General features: G+C 34.5%; 2 protein-coding genes across 2 annotated transcripts; both read right to left on the bottom strand.

The window, feature by feature from the left end:
- Positions 1-3561: 3561 nt before the first annotated feature.
- Positions 3562-7840, bottom strand: LOC129881048 (uncharacterized). The gene is made up of 6 exons (XM_055955368.1): positions 7494-7840; positions 6941-6990; positions 5256-5388; positions 4677-4783; positions 4558-4606; positions 3562-4119 (listed from the first exon to the last, which is right to left on the bottom strand). The coding sequence occupies exons 1-6, from the start codon at positions 7693-7695 to the stop codon at positions 4103-4105; spliced, it is 558 nt and encodes a 185-aa protein (XP_055811343.1). The 5' UTR covers positions 7696-7840; the 3' UTR covers positions 3562-4102.
- Positions 7841-8601: 761 nt separating this feature from the next.
- LOC129881046 (ankyrin repeat-containing protein ITN1-like) lies at positions 8602-14175 on the bottom strand. The gene is made up of 4 exons (XM_055955367.1): positions 14032-14175; positions 11679-12173; positions 10472-10881; positions 8602-9912 (listed from the first exon to the last, which is right to left on the bottom strand). The coding sequence occupies exons 1-4, from the start codon at positions 14051-14053 to the stop codon at positions 9085-9087; spliced, it is 1755 nt and encodes a 584-aa protein (XP_055811342.1). The 5' UTR covers positions 14054-14175; the 3' UTR covers positions 8602-9084.
- Positions 14176-14768: the final 593 nt, after the last annotated feature.

The raw sequence follows: 14768 nt of genomic DNA, 5'->3' as shown, positions 1-14768 counted from the left end.
CTGTCTATCAACACTTGACAATTGGAAGAAATTGCCTTTGTCTTATTTGTCTTTGTTGGAATTTGAACCCTGAATCAATTACTTCATACAAAGAGTCGTTATCTCTAGGTGGTCATTTAAAATGACAATAATAAAGAGTTGCTTATCATTAATAAAGAATTATTCTACCACTATGTTGCTTTGACGCTTCAAAATATTACAAATGTGTGTTGCATCCTCCAAAAGCTATCCATTTATAGTCGGACAAGTGGGGAGTGTTGGAGTGAACCAGAAAATTTTGGGTAAAGTCGGATTTAAGCGTTGGTTAGGTAAGCGTTTTTAGAGTATCTGACATGATTATTGCAACATTTTTAGAGAGTTTGAGCAGCATAGCTAAGGAGTGTCACGAGATGGAGGTGTTTCTGAGATTCCTCCAAATTTAACCAAAGTTCTTGGTTCGAGTTCGAGGAATGGAGGAACTACAGGTAAAAAAAACATAGGCTTTCCCTTTAGAGTGGTCCTTCACGGGGCAATTCAAATTAGTCGATCCAATAAAATTTGAATACGAAATGATTAAACAAAAATAATACTCTTAATGATGAACTAATAAAAATCTATTTTGAGCATAATGAAAAAATAAAATAGAGTATCCTCCTTGTTGAATGAATTTGTCTTTTGACTGCTAAAAATTAAAATTACAATGCTTCAACACTAAGTTTAAGTAATAAATTACTAGTGTTATTAGTTTAATGTGTAAATAAATGAAGCTAATGATGATTTTATATAGAATAAGAATCTATGAAGGCAGAAAAAAAGATAGTTGCTTAATGGTCCTTAAAGTACATCAATAATTATTTATTTTTAATTAAATATCATACATGATTCCCTTCATACTGGGTCACTTTGCTTAATTTCAGATTAGTACTTTCAGCAATCTATTTAAATTAAAGAGGTTAATTTCATAGATGTTTACTAAATTTTTACTTTATTTCCTTAACGGTACTAAATAATTTTTGGCAACAAATAAATTATTTAATTTTACTTGAGTATCATAGAGAGTCACTAAATTAGTGTTTCGTAACAAAAAATTAAGTCGCTGAGCTTTTTTTTCGATATCATAAAAAAGGTCCATAACTAGGTTCAAGGGAAAAATTGATCCATTTTCCGTTGTGAATAACGGTTAGAAGGAAGGGGATTTTTGGTCCATTGCGATAGTTGGGGGGTATTTTTTACCCAAAAATGTAACAAGGGATAAATTTGACCTATTTTAAATAGTTGGTGAGTATTTTTGACGCTTTTCCCTTTCTGTTATTTGTGTCAACTTAATATTGAATACTTTCTGCTCTTTATTTCTCGTGTATAATAACTTTTTGTTTAATACATATATTATCTCTTATCATCACAGACTAATGATAGCAAATCTTTTTATTTATTGAAGAAAAAAAATGTCTAGAGTCATCATAAAATAAAATATTAATAGAGATGGCACTATAATAAAATGAAATACCAAAAAATAATCATCAATTTTGATTGCAAAGCCCCCACTTGTGTGGCACTCAAGAATAGCTTATGCATTAGATTATGTTATAATTACTTAACTCATTTTAAAGCTAAATAAACAAATGGTTCCAATAGCAATAAGCTTAAGGAGGAGTTCTTTTATTTACTTATAATCAGTTGGTTCGGTACGATTTTTTAAATGTTTGGGTTCAACATTTTGTTGTTGTAGTTTCTACTTGTTATTTCTGTCTCTTTTTTATAGTTCGTTCAGCGTATACTCTACTTTTTTAAATTCATCCGACTTGTGAGATTACACTGAATTTCTTGTTATTGTTCATTTCAAGACATTCCTTGCAAGTCATTTATAAGGGCTACATATAGCTTAGAGTATCAAGATTATGGTTGTACACTCTACTCTTAGCCGAGTGACTTTGTACCTATCCTTATCGAGAAAAACTAGTTTCAATGGTATCTCCCATTCACAACAATTTGGGGTTTTCCTACCATATTTTGATCCCTCTTCATCGATCCAAAATTCCTTGCAAATCTTTGTAACCTTTTTTCTTACAACCAAGAAATCACTAATGTATGGTTGGAAACTACGTGGATAATGGGTGTTCCTCTTTACTCTTCTCCACTTAATATCAAGTTTTTTGCGTACATCAAGAACTGAATCCGACATGCACCTTATCCACACATCACGTTTTTGCTCCTTACCACCACACCAAATCCTTGAGAACAAGGAAGGCCAGATTTTTATAAACAACTTTTCTAACAGTATTAGGAGGAAAAAAAACATACCTTTAATTTTTGTATATCTTGGTCTGGTATAGAAGAAAAGGTTGCTTTTAGAGAATAATAAGAATCGTCTTTTGAATTTCAAGTGGGTGTGTATCGAGCCATTAAACTAAGTGAAAATGTCAGCCAGATTTTGAACAAAAATTAGACCCAAAATAAACATTGTTGTAAAGATTCATTGATGATGTTGAGCACTTAGGAATACACTGATAAGCATTTTACAAGAAACACTTTCTCCCCACCAATATCCCTCAGTGTTTAGAGAATCAAATACCAAAAAAGTTTACTAAAAGTTGTCGATTTTCCTTTTTCTGAGTGTTTTCTATCAAGTTATTAGATCAAGCATCACCACTAATTCTAATTTTCAAGACACTCGTAAAAGCTAAGACTTTAAGGATATTTTTTATATCATCCTTTCATTTACCAGAGGATGACATACTTCCATTTAAAAAATCGAAGTAGTTTGTTGTCATGTGAACAAGAGGTCACGGATTCGAGCTGTGGAAATAATCTCTTACAGAAATGCAGAATAAAACTGTGTACAATAGGTCCTTGTGATTTTAACTCTTTGTTGGACCACACGTATAACTGGAGTTTAGTGCACCGAACTACCATTTTTATGAGTTCTCTGAATAATATTGGAATGGACCTAAATCAGACAATGAATATATAGGATTATTATATAGCTGGCCTCCACAAGTTTGAGATCGAAGCAAAATCTATTTTCTTAATTGTGAACTCAAAAAATGGGTCTGGTTTGTTATATAATGGAACTCAATATTCAATATTTCCATAGAACCACTTCTTCTGGTCATTAAGTTTTTTTTTTTTTTTGGTTATAATCGTGGTGTCCGAGTCAACTTTCACACACCTTGACGAATTTCACGGAATACCTGTCACCTCCCATCAACAACAGATAACTCAATCAACCAACGTTAAAACAGATGGAAAAAAATCACCTAGTATTTTTTTCTCTACTAAGATTTGAACATGAGACCTCATGATTATCAACCCACTTCATTAACTATTAGGCCACTCATGGGGTGCCCATTAAGGTATTTTAATGAAAAATCAAAACATTATTTTTGGTTCATGTCGCCGGAGAATATCAAAACATTGCTATGATATCATTTCACTCATGTCTCTGTCCTCTCTAGTTCATCAAGCATTAGTACAATTTATTGGTCTACACATCTATATTATTCCTTGTCTCAAGAAGTAGGACCATTAGATGAATCAAAAGAATAACTACAACTCCTACGACTCAGTCACAAACAATTGATAGAAGAACTAAAAGTTCAAATCATCTTCATTGCACTTTTTATAATATGTACATCAAACTAAGCAACATGATGAGCACAAACCACAACAGTATAAAGATAAGGAATCAGACATAACTACCCGAAATAAGACACCTTTTGGAAGAAGAAACTCCAAAAGCAATATACGTTCGGGTACAAATTTACAGAGAGATTTAATGACTGGATTCACCGAGTTTGAATTGAAGCGTATTAAGCTTTAGAACACTCGGAATAGTGGTTGTAGTTGAGATGCAAGGGGTAGATAAATAGTTTCCATTCAACAGTAATACGCAGAAGGGCTAAGGTCTGCGTACACTCTACCCTCCCCAAACCCCACTTTATGGGATTACACTGAGTATGTTGTGCAGTAATATGTAGTCAACTAGCAGGCAGTTAAATCCCAATAAGTCACAAACGTTTGCAGCTCAGACAGGAAAGAACACATCCATAAACAAGAAGGCTATTCAAGAAGAGTGTGTTTCCCGATTTGAAAGTCATTCAAAGACCAGACAACATCATTTATTTCAAGATTTTTCTCCACCTTCAAAATAAAATAAAATGTAATGCATCAAGTTTTCTTTTTATGTTTGGCAAAAAAAAAAGGCGCAGAAAAAAAAAACGTCAACAAAAAATAGAAGGCATAATACATAAATATAGACGCTCAAACTTGGCCTTAGAAGGCAAGTAAGCACTCAAACTTTGAGAATGCACATCTAGACACTTCAACTTGGTCTCAATTGATAACTAAACACTCCAACTCATCACCACTATGTCTCATGGACACCCGACGTTGACGTGTTTTGGAGGTATCAAGATGATCATTGAGTGTTCAATTGACACAGTGAAGACGAGTTGAGGTGTCTAGTTGTGCATTCTCAAAGTTGGAGTTATTTACTTGCCAACTGATGTCAAGTTTGAGCATCTGTTTATGTATTATGCCAAAAAAATAATAATCATTCTGGGAAGGAAAAGAAAGTACCAGAGAGTGATGCAGGAGGTGGAATAGGTGACTGCAACCTGATTACGATCTGCCACCAGCAGATAGAGTGTTAAGTGTACTGATATATCCTTGTGAGGTGGAGAAAAAAAATTATGTACCTTTGTCTTCTCATTTCTTCCTATATAGTCGCACAACTTTTTCCCTCTGGTGAGCTCTTTTCCTGCCCATAAAAGTTGTACTGTGTTTTCTTCAAGGATTTGCAAGTCTGTAGAATCATATATTCATTCATGATTGCTGATTGTTTAGAGTTTCACTTTAAAAAGCTTGTAGGACAAATATCAAGAGGAACCATAATAAAGAATTGCTCTATTCACTTGTTCACTCGAGAGTTTAAATGGCTTCACTTTCATTTGCCCAGAGATCAAATAATCTAGTGGTTCAGAAGCTTTAATGTTTTTTCTTTTTGGAGAAAAAGGGCAAGTATCCAGAATCTTGTCATCATACTGATTTTGACATAGGAAAATAAACAAGCAACCGCATGATTATGTCTCTATCCAGAGGTATGAAGAACAATGGACTTACTTACCAACAATAACATGTAATCATGGAGCTTGAATTTAAGTCACTGATACGATATACTCATAAAATCTCAAACATGAGCACTTGTCCTGAACTTTTATATATTGAACGAAAGCATATAAGAGAGAGGAAGCTAAAATAAGTGATTATGAACATACCTGACAAGAACTGCTGTAAATCGGAACTTGATAATCCCATTACTGAATGCATTACCAAAAATTCCTTCTCAATGCTTCTTGTGTGATCTCTTAGCACATAAAGTGATAGAGGCTTGTTATGTTTAACCTGATCCTGTAATCCATTTCAACAGACAGAGATCAAAGGAACCTATCATACATCATTTGAACCACCAAATGCAAGGATGCAAAAACATCTGTTGCAAGACTCGATAAAAATCTTCAAAACCTTTACATGCATCTTATCCTTAAGATAGTGTCAAGCACAACAACAACAACAACAACAACAACAACCCAGTGAAATCCCACAACATGGGGTCTGGGGAGGGTAGAATGTACGCAGACCTTACTCCTACCAAGGTAGGACGGCTGTTTCCTGGAGACCCTCGGCTCAGTAAAAGCATAAATGCATAAAAAAATGTTAGATAAGAATAGGAAATTAAAAGCTTTATGAGAAAAACAACAAACAAATAATGAATAGATAACAAATAAATACAAATAAATAAATACAAATAACAAATAACGATTAAATAAATAATGAAAGCGTCACAGGTAAAATAGAGTAATCAAAGCATAGAAAGTAATAAATAATAACAGAAATAACAGAAATCAGAAGTCAAAACTAGTTTAATATTTGTGGCATTGTTAAAGATGATCAGCCATCTAGACTTTCTGCTTCATTTTTTCAATTGCTTCATTTTTCAGTTGTTTCCTTAATCCATCAGTCTCTGCTTTGTATGTAAAGAAATAAACAACAGGATATAAAGCCAGGAGGAATAAACTCACCTCATTGTAAAACTCCCTTTGTTTCATATTATGATAGTGTGTGACTAGATACATAGTCAATAATGTTAATTCTCTGTTGGAGTTCGAACCTGAGACCTCATGGAGCTCAACTCGCTTCATTGATCACTAAGCCACACCCTTGGGTAGTCAACTATGTTAATTTGACTTGTATATTATTAATTACATTAGTGGTCGATATTAAAATAAGAGCAAAAACATCATTTGATAGAGAAAACACCACATCTAGTTGAATGAATAGTTCAATGAATTTAAATTTTCAGAAATGGTGAACACTTTTTTTTATAACCATGATGTCCAGACCAACTTTCGCACACCTCGACTAATTCCTTGTGGAATACCTGCTAGCTCCCACCAGCAATAGGTACCAAGTAACTCTGTCCACCAAAACTACGACATATGGAAGAAATCACCTAGTGTTATTTGTCTCTGCTAGGATTTGAACCTAAGACCTCATGATGCTCAACCCATTTCATTGACCACTAGGCCACACCCTTGGGTGCTCAAAAATGGTGAACGTTTTATGAATATATAAACAATGGAATTGAAGCCTTGGAGAATGGAATTGAAGCCTTGGAGGATAGAATCACCCCTGCATATGCATGCTGGCCAGTACTCAGTGGATTATCTGATTTTAAGTTGGCTGAACACCAGCACATTATAAACAACAATTATGTGATGTCATACATTTTTGAACATACATATGAATAGTGCAGAGGGATAACAAATGTCCACAATAACATCATAAGTATTTGCTCACCTTAATCTATAAGTTTCTCAAACTGAAAAAACATCATGATATTAATATCCTAATTACATAAATAGCATTTCAGAGAAAATGATAAAGCGATACAGAAACAGACCTTTGAAGCATAAAATGTAGCTTCAGAGAGAGCTCTCACCAGAGGCATAACTGCATTGACAATTTTAACAGTTAAGCGAAAGCTCTAAATACTTCAATTAACCAATGATTATCTCGACACTACTAGCATTTTGATTGTAAAAACCTTTAGGATCGCCTTGAAGCTTCAGCTGTAACTACTTCAACTAATCAATGATTATTTCGACATTACTAGCATTTTCATAGTAAAAACCTTTAGGATCGCCTTGAAGCTTAGGATCGAAAGCTGTAACTACTTCAACTAATCAATGATTATTTCGATATTACTAGCATTTTGATAGTAAAAACCTTTAGGATCGCCTTGAAGCTTAGGATCGAGAACTGTCACTATTTCAACTAATCAATGATTATTTCGACATTACTAGCATTTTGATCGTAAAAACCTCTTGGATCGCCTTGAAGCATAGAGAGATAAAGCTCGAATTTCAACAGTTAATTTCTGAAGCAAAAGCTATAAACAACTTCAACTAATCAATGATTATTTCGACATTACTAGTAATTTTGATTGTAAATACCTTTAGGATCGCCTTGAAGCTTAGAGAGATGAGGCTCGAATTCGACGGCGAAGCATTGAATCTTCGATTGGAGATTCGCGATTTCGTTAATGTCTTTGGCGATTTCATCAATTGTTGAAGTCGTTTCAGTGTCGTAGAGAAACTCGCCGTCGCCGTCGCTGCCGCCGCCGCCGCCGCTGTGCCTCACATGTACGAGTACCATCCTCGAAGCCTTGGCAAGTGAACTCTTATGCTCAATTTTTTCTTCTGAACGCCATCTATTTTTTTGTATTTATACTATTGTACTATACACTTTTTCCGGAAAATTTCAAAATGTGTGAAACATTTCTTTTGACATAATACGTAAACAGACCTCAAACTTAGTTTTGCTAACGAATAAGCACTTTAATATGAGTGTTTATTTAGCAACTAAATACTTCAGTTTGTTCCCATTTATCTTATGGATAATCTATATTGACATGACACGTAATTTTGGAGATGAGATCCAAAGAAGTCTATACTTGCAGATGAAAGAGGAGCTTCTACGTGAACATTTCTAACAGTCTGTTGATCATTTTATAAGTTGAGAGTTGTTTAGTGTGAATACTCAAAATTGAAATATTTACTTGTTAGATGAGGTCAAGTTTAAGTGTTTGTTTAGGTAGGTCACGGGTTCAAGCTTGGAAACAGCCTCTGACAGAAATGCAAGGTAAGACTGCGTACAATAGATCTTTGTGGTCGGGCCCTTCCCCGAATCCTGCGCATAGCGGAAGCTTTAGTGCACCGGACTGCCCTTTATCCATTTTGTTTTGTATGAGAAGTTTCAATAATTTAAATTTATTATATCGTCAAACTTTATTATAACAGTTGTTCCTTATAACACCAATTTTCATATTATATTTTATTTCAAATTCAAAGGAACAAGAAGAAATTTAGAACTATATAACCACCTTTTGTTCAAATGGTCATGGAGTCAAATTCTCATCCATACAACTCAAGGGATTGAACCCCTAGTCTCGGATGTCTATATAAAGAACACGACAAGCATAAATACCCTCACTCCTTGGTGACCGAATAAGAGAAGTTTTTACCGCTTTCTGTTCTCAAGACAAATGCAACTCTCAGTCTATCACACCAGAAAATTCAGATGCAATTGACCACACAGGCACTCATACAACATGTGGTTTACATAGGAATTTTTCCATAAAGTCAGCCAGTTAAATACACAGTGGCAGATGATAACTTTTTGAATATTTTTATACATAACCTTTCCCATTCTAGATCAAATAGGAAAATTTAGATCTCCTGCCAAAAATTACAATCTACAGTTCAATGAGTTTAGCTTAGAATTATACATCGCCATCATTCTAGCTCGGGAAAGGAACCTTATTGGTTGACAGGATGACGCGTAAAATGGAACCTCCTTTCCAAATATGAACAGATCAATCATCTTCATTTGAAACTTGCAGTTCCCTCCAGGTGCAGGGATTAACTTGCTCATAATAGGATGGAAGGAAGGATATGAGGAGTTGCTCATCCGTCCACAATTCGCGTATCACTACATAGAACAGTGGAACCATTTTGTTTCCTCATCAAGTTGAAACTCTCCACATCAAAGGGCGTAAATCCTGTCGATATCAGAATTAGAGAACTCGGAGTGGTACCATGAGTTGGAACCACTTCTAGCATGCTTTTCCTTCTTCCTTATCGACCTTTTCTTCCTTGATCGTACCACATAGTAAGTCATGGTTCCAAGAACCCCAGCCATTATTATTCCCCCTACTGCTGTTACCAATATTGCAGCCCACTCATACTTACGACCGACCACTATATAAGAGGATGCCATAAATGCCACTGAAGTGCAGACAGAAGCCAACCACATCAGTTTGTTAATTACCTCGACAACTCTTCTTTCTGCCTTTGTTTCTCCTCTAACCAACGTAATCTGAACTACGACAACAGCAAGAGATGTAAAAAGTGCAAGGGCGTTGAAGATGAAGAAGATCTTAAAAGAAGCAGTGGTCACAACCACAGCCACTCCATGATCATCATCACCTCCAGGCACAGTAAAAATAGCAGCAAAGGCAACTGTGGCAAATAGAACAGCAACGACAGTTACAGAATTTGTTGCATTATTGATCCCTTCTCGATGGAGCTTTCTAAGCTCTTTAGCAATTCCGTGGACATTTTTATTTGTCCTCTTAGTTTGTTCAAGCTGTGTGTGAATATCTTTCTTGATCTGACTGACAGTTTTCCTCAACTCATCCCTTGGTTGGTTCAATTCATTAGCTCTAACAGCTCCATATTTGTATAGACACTCCTTTATTTCTGAGGATTCCTCAGAGAGCGGAAGATCTTCAGCTATGTCAAGGGCTGTTTTGTGATCTCTGTTCAGTGCATTAACATTACTATCAGGCAGGCGTAGCAACTCTCTTACTATCTGCACAGCAAAAGTTTTAAATTGATAAACCGCTCACAATATCATTAGATGAAAGAGGTGATAAAGGCCAAGTAAATTGCAACAGTCAGAGCTTAAAAGCAAGACGGGAAGGCCAAGTAAATTGCAACGATCAGATCTTAAAAGCAAGACGGGAAGTAGTTCAGGTAGCACAAAAGAATGGATACCATGCATTATTTCATTATCAAGATGAAACAAAGTGACCAAGGACCACGATTGTTGTAACAATCGCACACATGGTGATCAAAATTTTGTATAATCTTAGAGGCATGCACCAACAAACTTGACCATAATACTTCAATAAACCAAATTTAACAATAACATTTTTAATAAGGAAAGAGAAACATCAACAATTTAAGAATAATTTTCTTCTCATCCGTCACACGCAATAGTAACTTTGTGTCATGCTTTGCAGCACACCATGCATTACAAAAGGAGAACAGTAGAGGGATAGTGAAGTCGTATTTGGTGTGGATGGGGATGAGGATGAGGCGAAGAAGCATTACACAAATATTTCATGTTTGAGTAACATATTATATACCTCAGCACGTTTTTTCCGGGTTGCTATGTGTAATGCTGTGTTGCCAAACTTGTCTGGAAGCATAACTATAGCAGCATCAGCCTCGAGAAGCAATATCACCACCTCACAGCTAATTCCCTTTACAGCCATATGCAATGCAGTTTGTCCTTTCTTATCCGTCCTCCTTGCCAATTGCGGATCTCTGTCAAGCAAGGCCTTGACAATTTCGACGTGCCCTTGTCTAGCAGCTAAATGCAATGCATTTTTACCATTGGATCGAGAAATTTCCAGCAAGCTGCAATCCTTTGACAGCAGTTCATTGACCACTGAAATATGTCCTCTTGAGGCAGCAGTTATAAGAGGGGTAGCATTTGATGGGCCAAATGTTTTACTTAGTCCGGTATCATGCTCTAACAGCAATTGGACGATTCCTGTCATAAGAATGCAGAAATAAGTCTTTGTCCAATAATTAATATCTTCTGGCACCATGAAACTTATCCATCTTCAATATTTAGTTATTTACTGAACTGCAGAATTTTTCTTCCGAATGTTTTACTGCATAATTCTCCACACGCATTTTTGGCACATACAAGGTTGCAGTAAGTCAATTCAATAAAAGTCCGAACCTTCAATAACAACCAGCATCAGCTCTGCTCAGACTGATGGCATGAGATTCTAAAACAAGATCTCTTCAAGGTTAATACTCTCTTTTGACAAGTAAGGGATTTTTTAATTTTTTTTGGCGCGGAGGGGGGGGGGCAACTGATAACTAAGCACTCTAACTTTGAGTATGCATATCTACACACCTCAACTCTCCATTGTGTTAATTGAACACTCAATTTACAAAAAGTTCATTTAGACACCTTCAAAATTTTATGTGTCACGTCCACGTCGGGTGTCAATTAGACATAGTGGGGATGAGTTGGAGTGATCAGTTGCCAATTTTGACCAAGTTGAGTTTTCTAGATATGCACTCTCAAGGTTGGAGTGCTTACTTGCCGACCGAGGCCAAGTTTGAGTGTTTGTTTAAGTATTACATAGAACCAAGTGAACCAACAAACTAAGGAAACATCCTGGTTGGCAAGCTAAGACTGGTTATTAACATTGCAACTTCAAGGCATACTTTCCCTTTTTCGATGTAAAGTAAGACAAGTACATTGTCAAATCTTAAGCTGAAGGGTAAAGGGATATATATAAGTCAAATGATCAAGAAATCTAAGATCCTCACCATGGTGTCCTTGACTTGCAGCTATATGCAAAGGATCAAATCCTGACCGATTCTTCTTAGTAAGAGTTTCCTTGTTGCAGTACTTTAATAATTCTTTCAACACCTCAAGATATCCCTTCGCTGCTGCTGTAAAGAGTGCTGTCTCTCCTAATTCATTCACTTCATTCACTACAGATGCTCTGATCTCCGCAACCTCTTGATTGAAGTCATCGCCACTCAGCGTCCCGACCATTTGAGTATCAATATCATTAAGTATCTGCTTCACTGCTGCTAGATCACCTTTCTGAGCTGCTAAATGAAGCTCAGTGTCATTGTGCCTTCCCGTCACCTGTTTTACATATTTCTTTTTGCCTGCTTGGTCAATTCTCTTGCCAGAATTGGAAAGCACTAAAGCTGGTGCTGTTGCAGAAGATGGAGATGGGGTTGGTGATGGCTCAGCTAGAGGGTTATGGCTTGGGGTTGGAGTAATCAATCCTTTCTCGACGTCTCTCTCACCTAGTACATGCACAAACAGAACTAAGTATTAGATAATCAAGAATCTTGTAACACCACTTATAACTAATCAACTCCATCACAAAGTCTTCATAACTGAACACTATTGAAATTTGAAGCATAATGAGCACTTATAATTTATTCTCATATATTGAATTTATAAACTTCATTTCTCCTCCTTTTTTTAAATTGCCATCCAAATGGCCATTCTTTTTAGAATTGGAATTACATTGACCCAATTTCAAGGATTGATATAGCTTAGCCCAACTAGAATAGTTGATTGATTTATTGTCATCTAAATAATCCAAAAAATCACACAACAGTGAGTCGCTCATGAGTTAGGATTTTGTACATATGCAAGGTACAACTCAATGCCTCTCTACCTGACAAGGTAGAAGTAAGATATGTGTGCACTCTACCCTCTACGGACCCAACTTGTGGGACTATACTGGGTATGTTGTTGTTGGAAGGTACTTTACTATAACATAGTACACTAGATTCAAGTCTTCATCTCAATATAAATCTATACCACTAAATACTCATATACTTATAGCTATATCTTGAGCTAACAAAGCTAAAAAAACACCAAATTTTCCGAAATTAGCTACTGATAATTCGATGGATAATTTTTTGTACTTAAAAAGAACCACTTTTCCTACATATGAATCTCTACTAAGAAATACCCATATGCTTAGAACTATATCTCCAGCTAATAAAGCAAAAAAACACTGAAATTTCGAAATTAGCTAATAAAAAGAACCATTCCAACATATAAATCTACACTACGAAATACCCGTGCACTTATAACTAAATCTTGATCTAAGAAATTAAAAAAAACCACTGAAATTTCCAAAACTAGCTACTGATAATTCGATGAATCATTTTTCTCTTTCTAAAGAACCATTTTTTTTACATATAAATATCGAATTTGAAATACCCATATGCTTAAACTATATTCCCAGTAGCTACTGGTAATTCGATGGATCATTCGAAATGCCCATATAACTAAATCTTGATCTATGAAATAAAAAGAACACTGAAATTTCCAAAACTAGCTACTGATAATTCGATGGATCATTTTCTCTTTCTAAAGAACCATTTTTTTTTACATATTAATATCGAATTCGAAATACCCATATGCTTAAACTATATTCCCAGCTAATATAGCAAAAAACAACTGAAATTTCCAAAACTAGCTAATAAAAAGAACCATTTTTCCTAAATAAAAATCTATGATACAAAATACCCATATACTTATAACTAAATCTTGAGCTAATAAAGCATAAAAACACTGAAATTTCCAAAATTAGCTAATAAAAAGAACCATTTTTCCTACATAAAAATCTATGATACAAAATACCCATATACTTATAACTAAATCTTGAGCTAATAAAGCATAAAAACACTGAAATTTCCAAAATTAGCTAATAAAAAGAACCATTTTTCCTACATATAAATCTATGATACGAAATACCCATATACTTATAACCAAATCTTGAGCTAATAAAGCATAAAAACACTGAAATTTCCAAAATTAGCTACTAAAAAGAACCATTTTTCCTACATATAAATCTATGATACAAAATACCCATATACTTATAACTAAATCTTGAGCTAATAAAGCATAAAAACACTGAAATTTCCAAAATTAGCTACTAAAAAGAAGCATTTTTCCTACATGAAAATCTATGATACAAAATACCCATATACTTATAACTAAATCTTGAGCTAATACAGCAAAAAAGCAAAAAAATAAATAAATAAATAAATTCTACTAGCTACTGATATTTCGATGATCAAATTAATTATGAATTATTATTTTTCAATTTAATTGAAAATTAGAGATTTGGGTTAGAGTTACCTTCTTTCACAGGAGAAGCCATCCTTTAAAGAAGAAAAAAAAAATTAGAAGAAAATCACAGAAGAATTGAAGTAAACGGAGAGTCAAGAAATGAGAGTTTTCAGATTTGAGAAATGAGAAAAAGGGAAAGAGCAAAGGAAAGTGAAGAATAAAACATATTTTAAATTAAAAAGCAAAAAAAAAAAAAAAGAACTAGAAGACAGAATTGAGGAAAGTGCTGAGAAATTAGCAAGTTGAAAATGATTTATTTATTTATTTATAATTCTTTTTTTTAGTTTATGTAAAAAGAATCAATCAATAATTATTCTCTCTAAACATTATTTACCCTTAAAATTCGAATTTAAGATACGGATGATTTTATAGACGTGATATAAAAATACATAGACTGAAATAATAAAAATATGTGATTTGTATATCGTAGCTAGCTTAATCAATATGAACAAGGCAACAAAAATAACAATTTTAAAATTGACATGAAATGATAAGTTAAGTAAATAAAATAAGCTTGAGTTTCGGTGTTGGTAGCTAATATGTTACTGAATAAGCTTGATTCTATTGACATTATTCAAATTAATGGAATCATATGAGTTTTCAAAGCTAAAGAACTTAGGAATAACAATGTATTGTAAGTGAATGAATAAAGTTGAGATGGTTTACAAGGAGTAGGTAAAAGATTATTTATAGGTATTCTCTATGAAGCACCTTTCGAGAATCTCACCCCTATTAAGTCTGTTATC

Source organism: Solanum dulcamara, chromosome 2 (assembly GCF_947179165.1).
Source record: "Solanum dulcamara chromosome 2, daSolDulc1.2, whole genome shotgun sequence".
Taxonomy (NCBI): Eukaryota; Viridiplantae; Streptophyta; class Magnoliopsida; order Solanales; family Solanaceae; genus Solanum; species Solanum dulcamara.
This window is presented reverse-complemented; position numbering and strand designations above follow the sequence as displayed.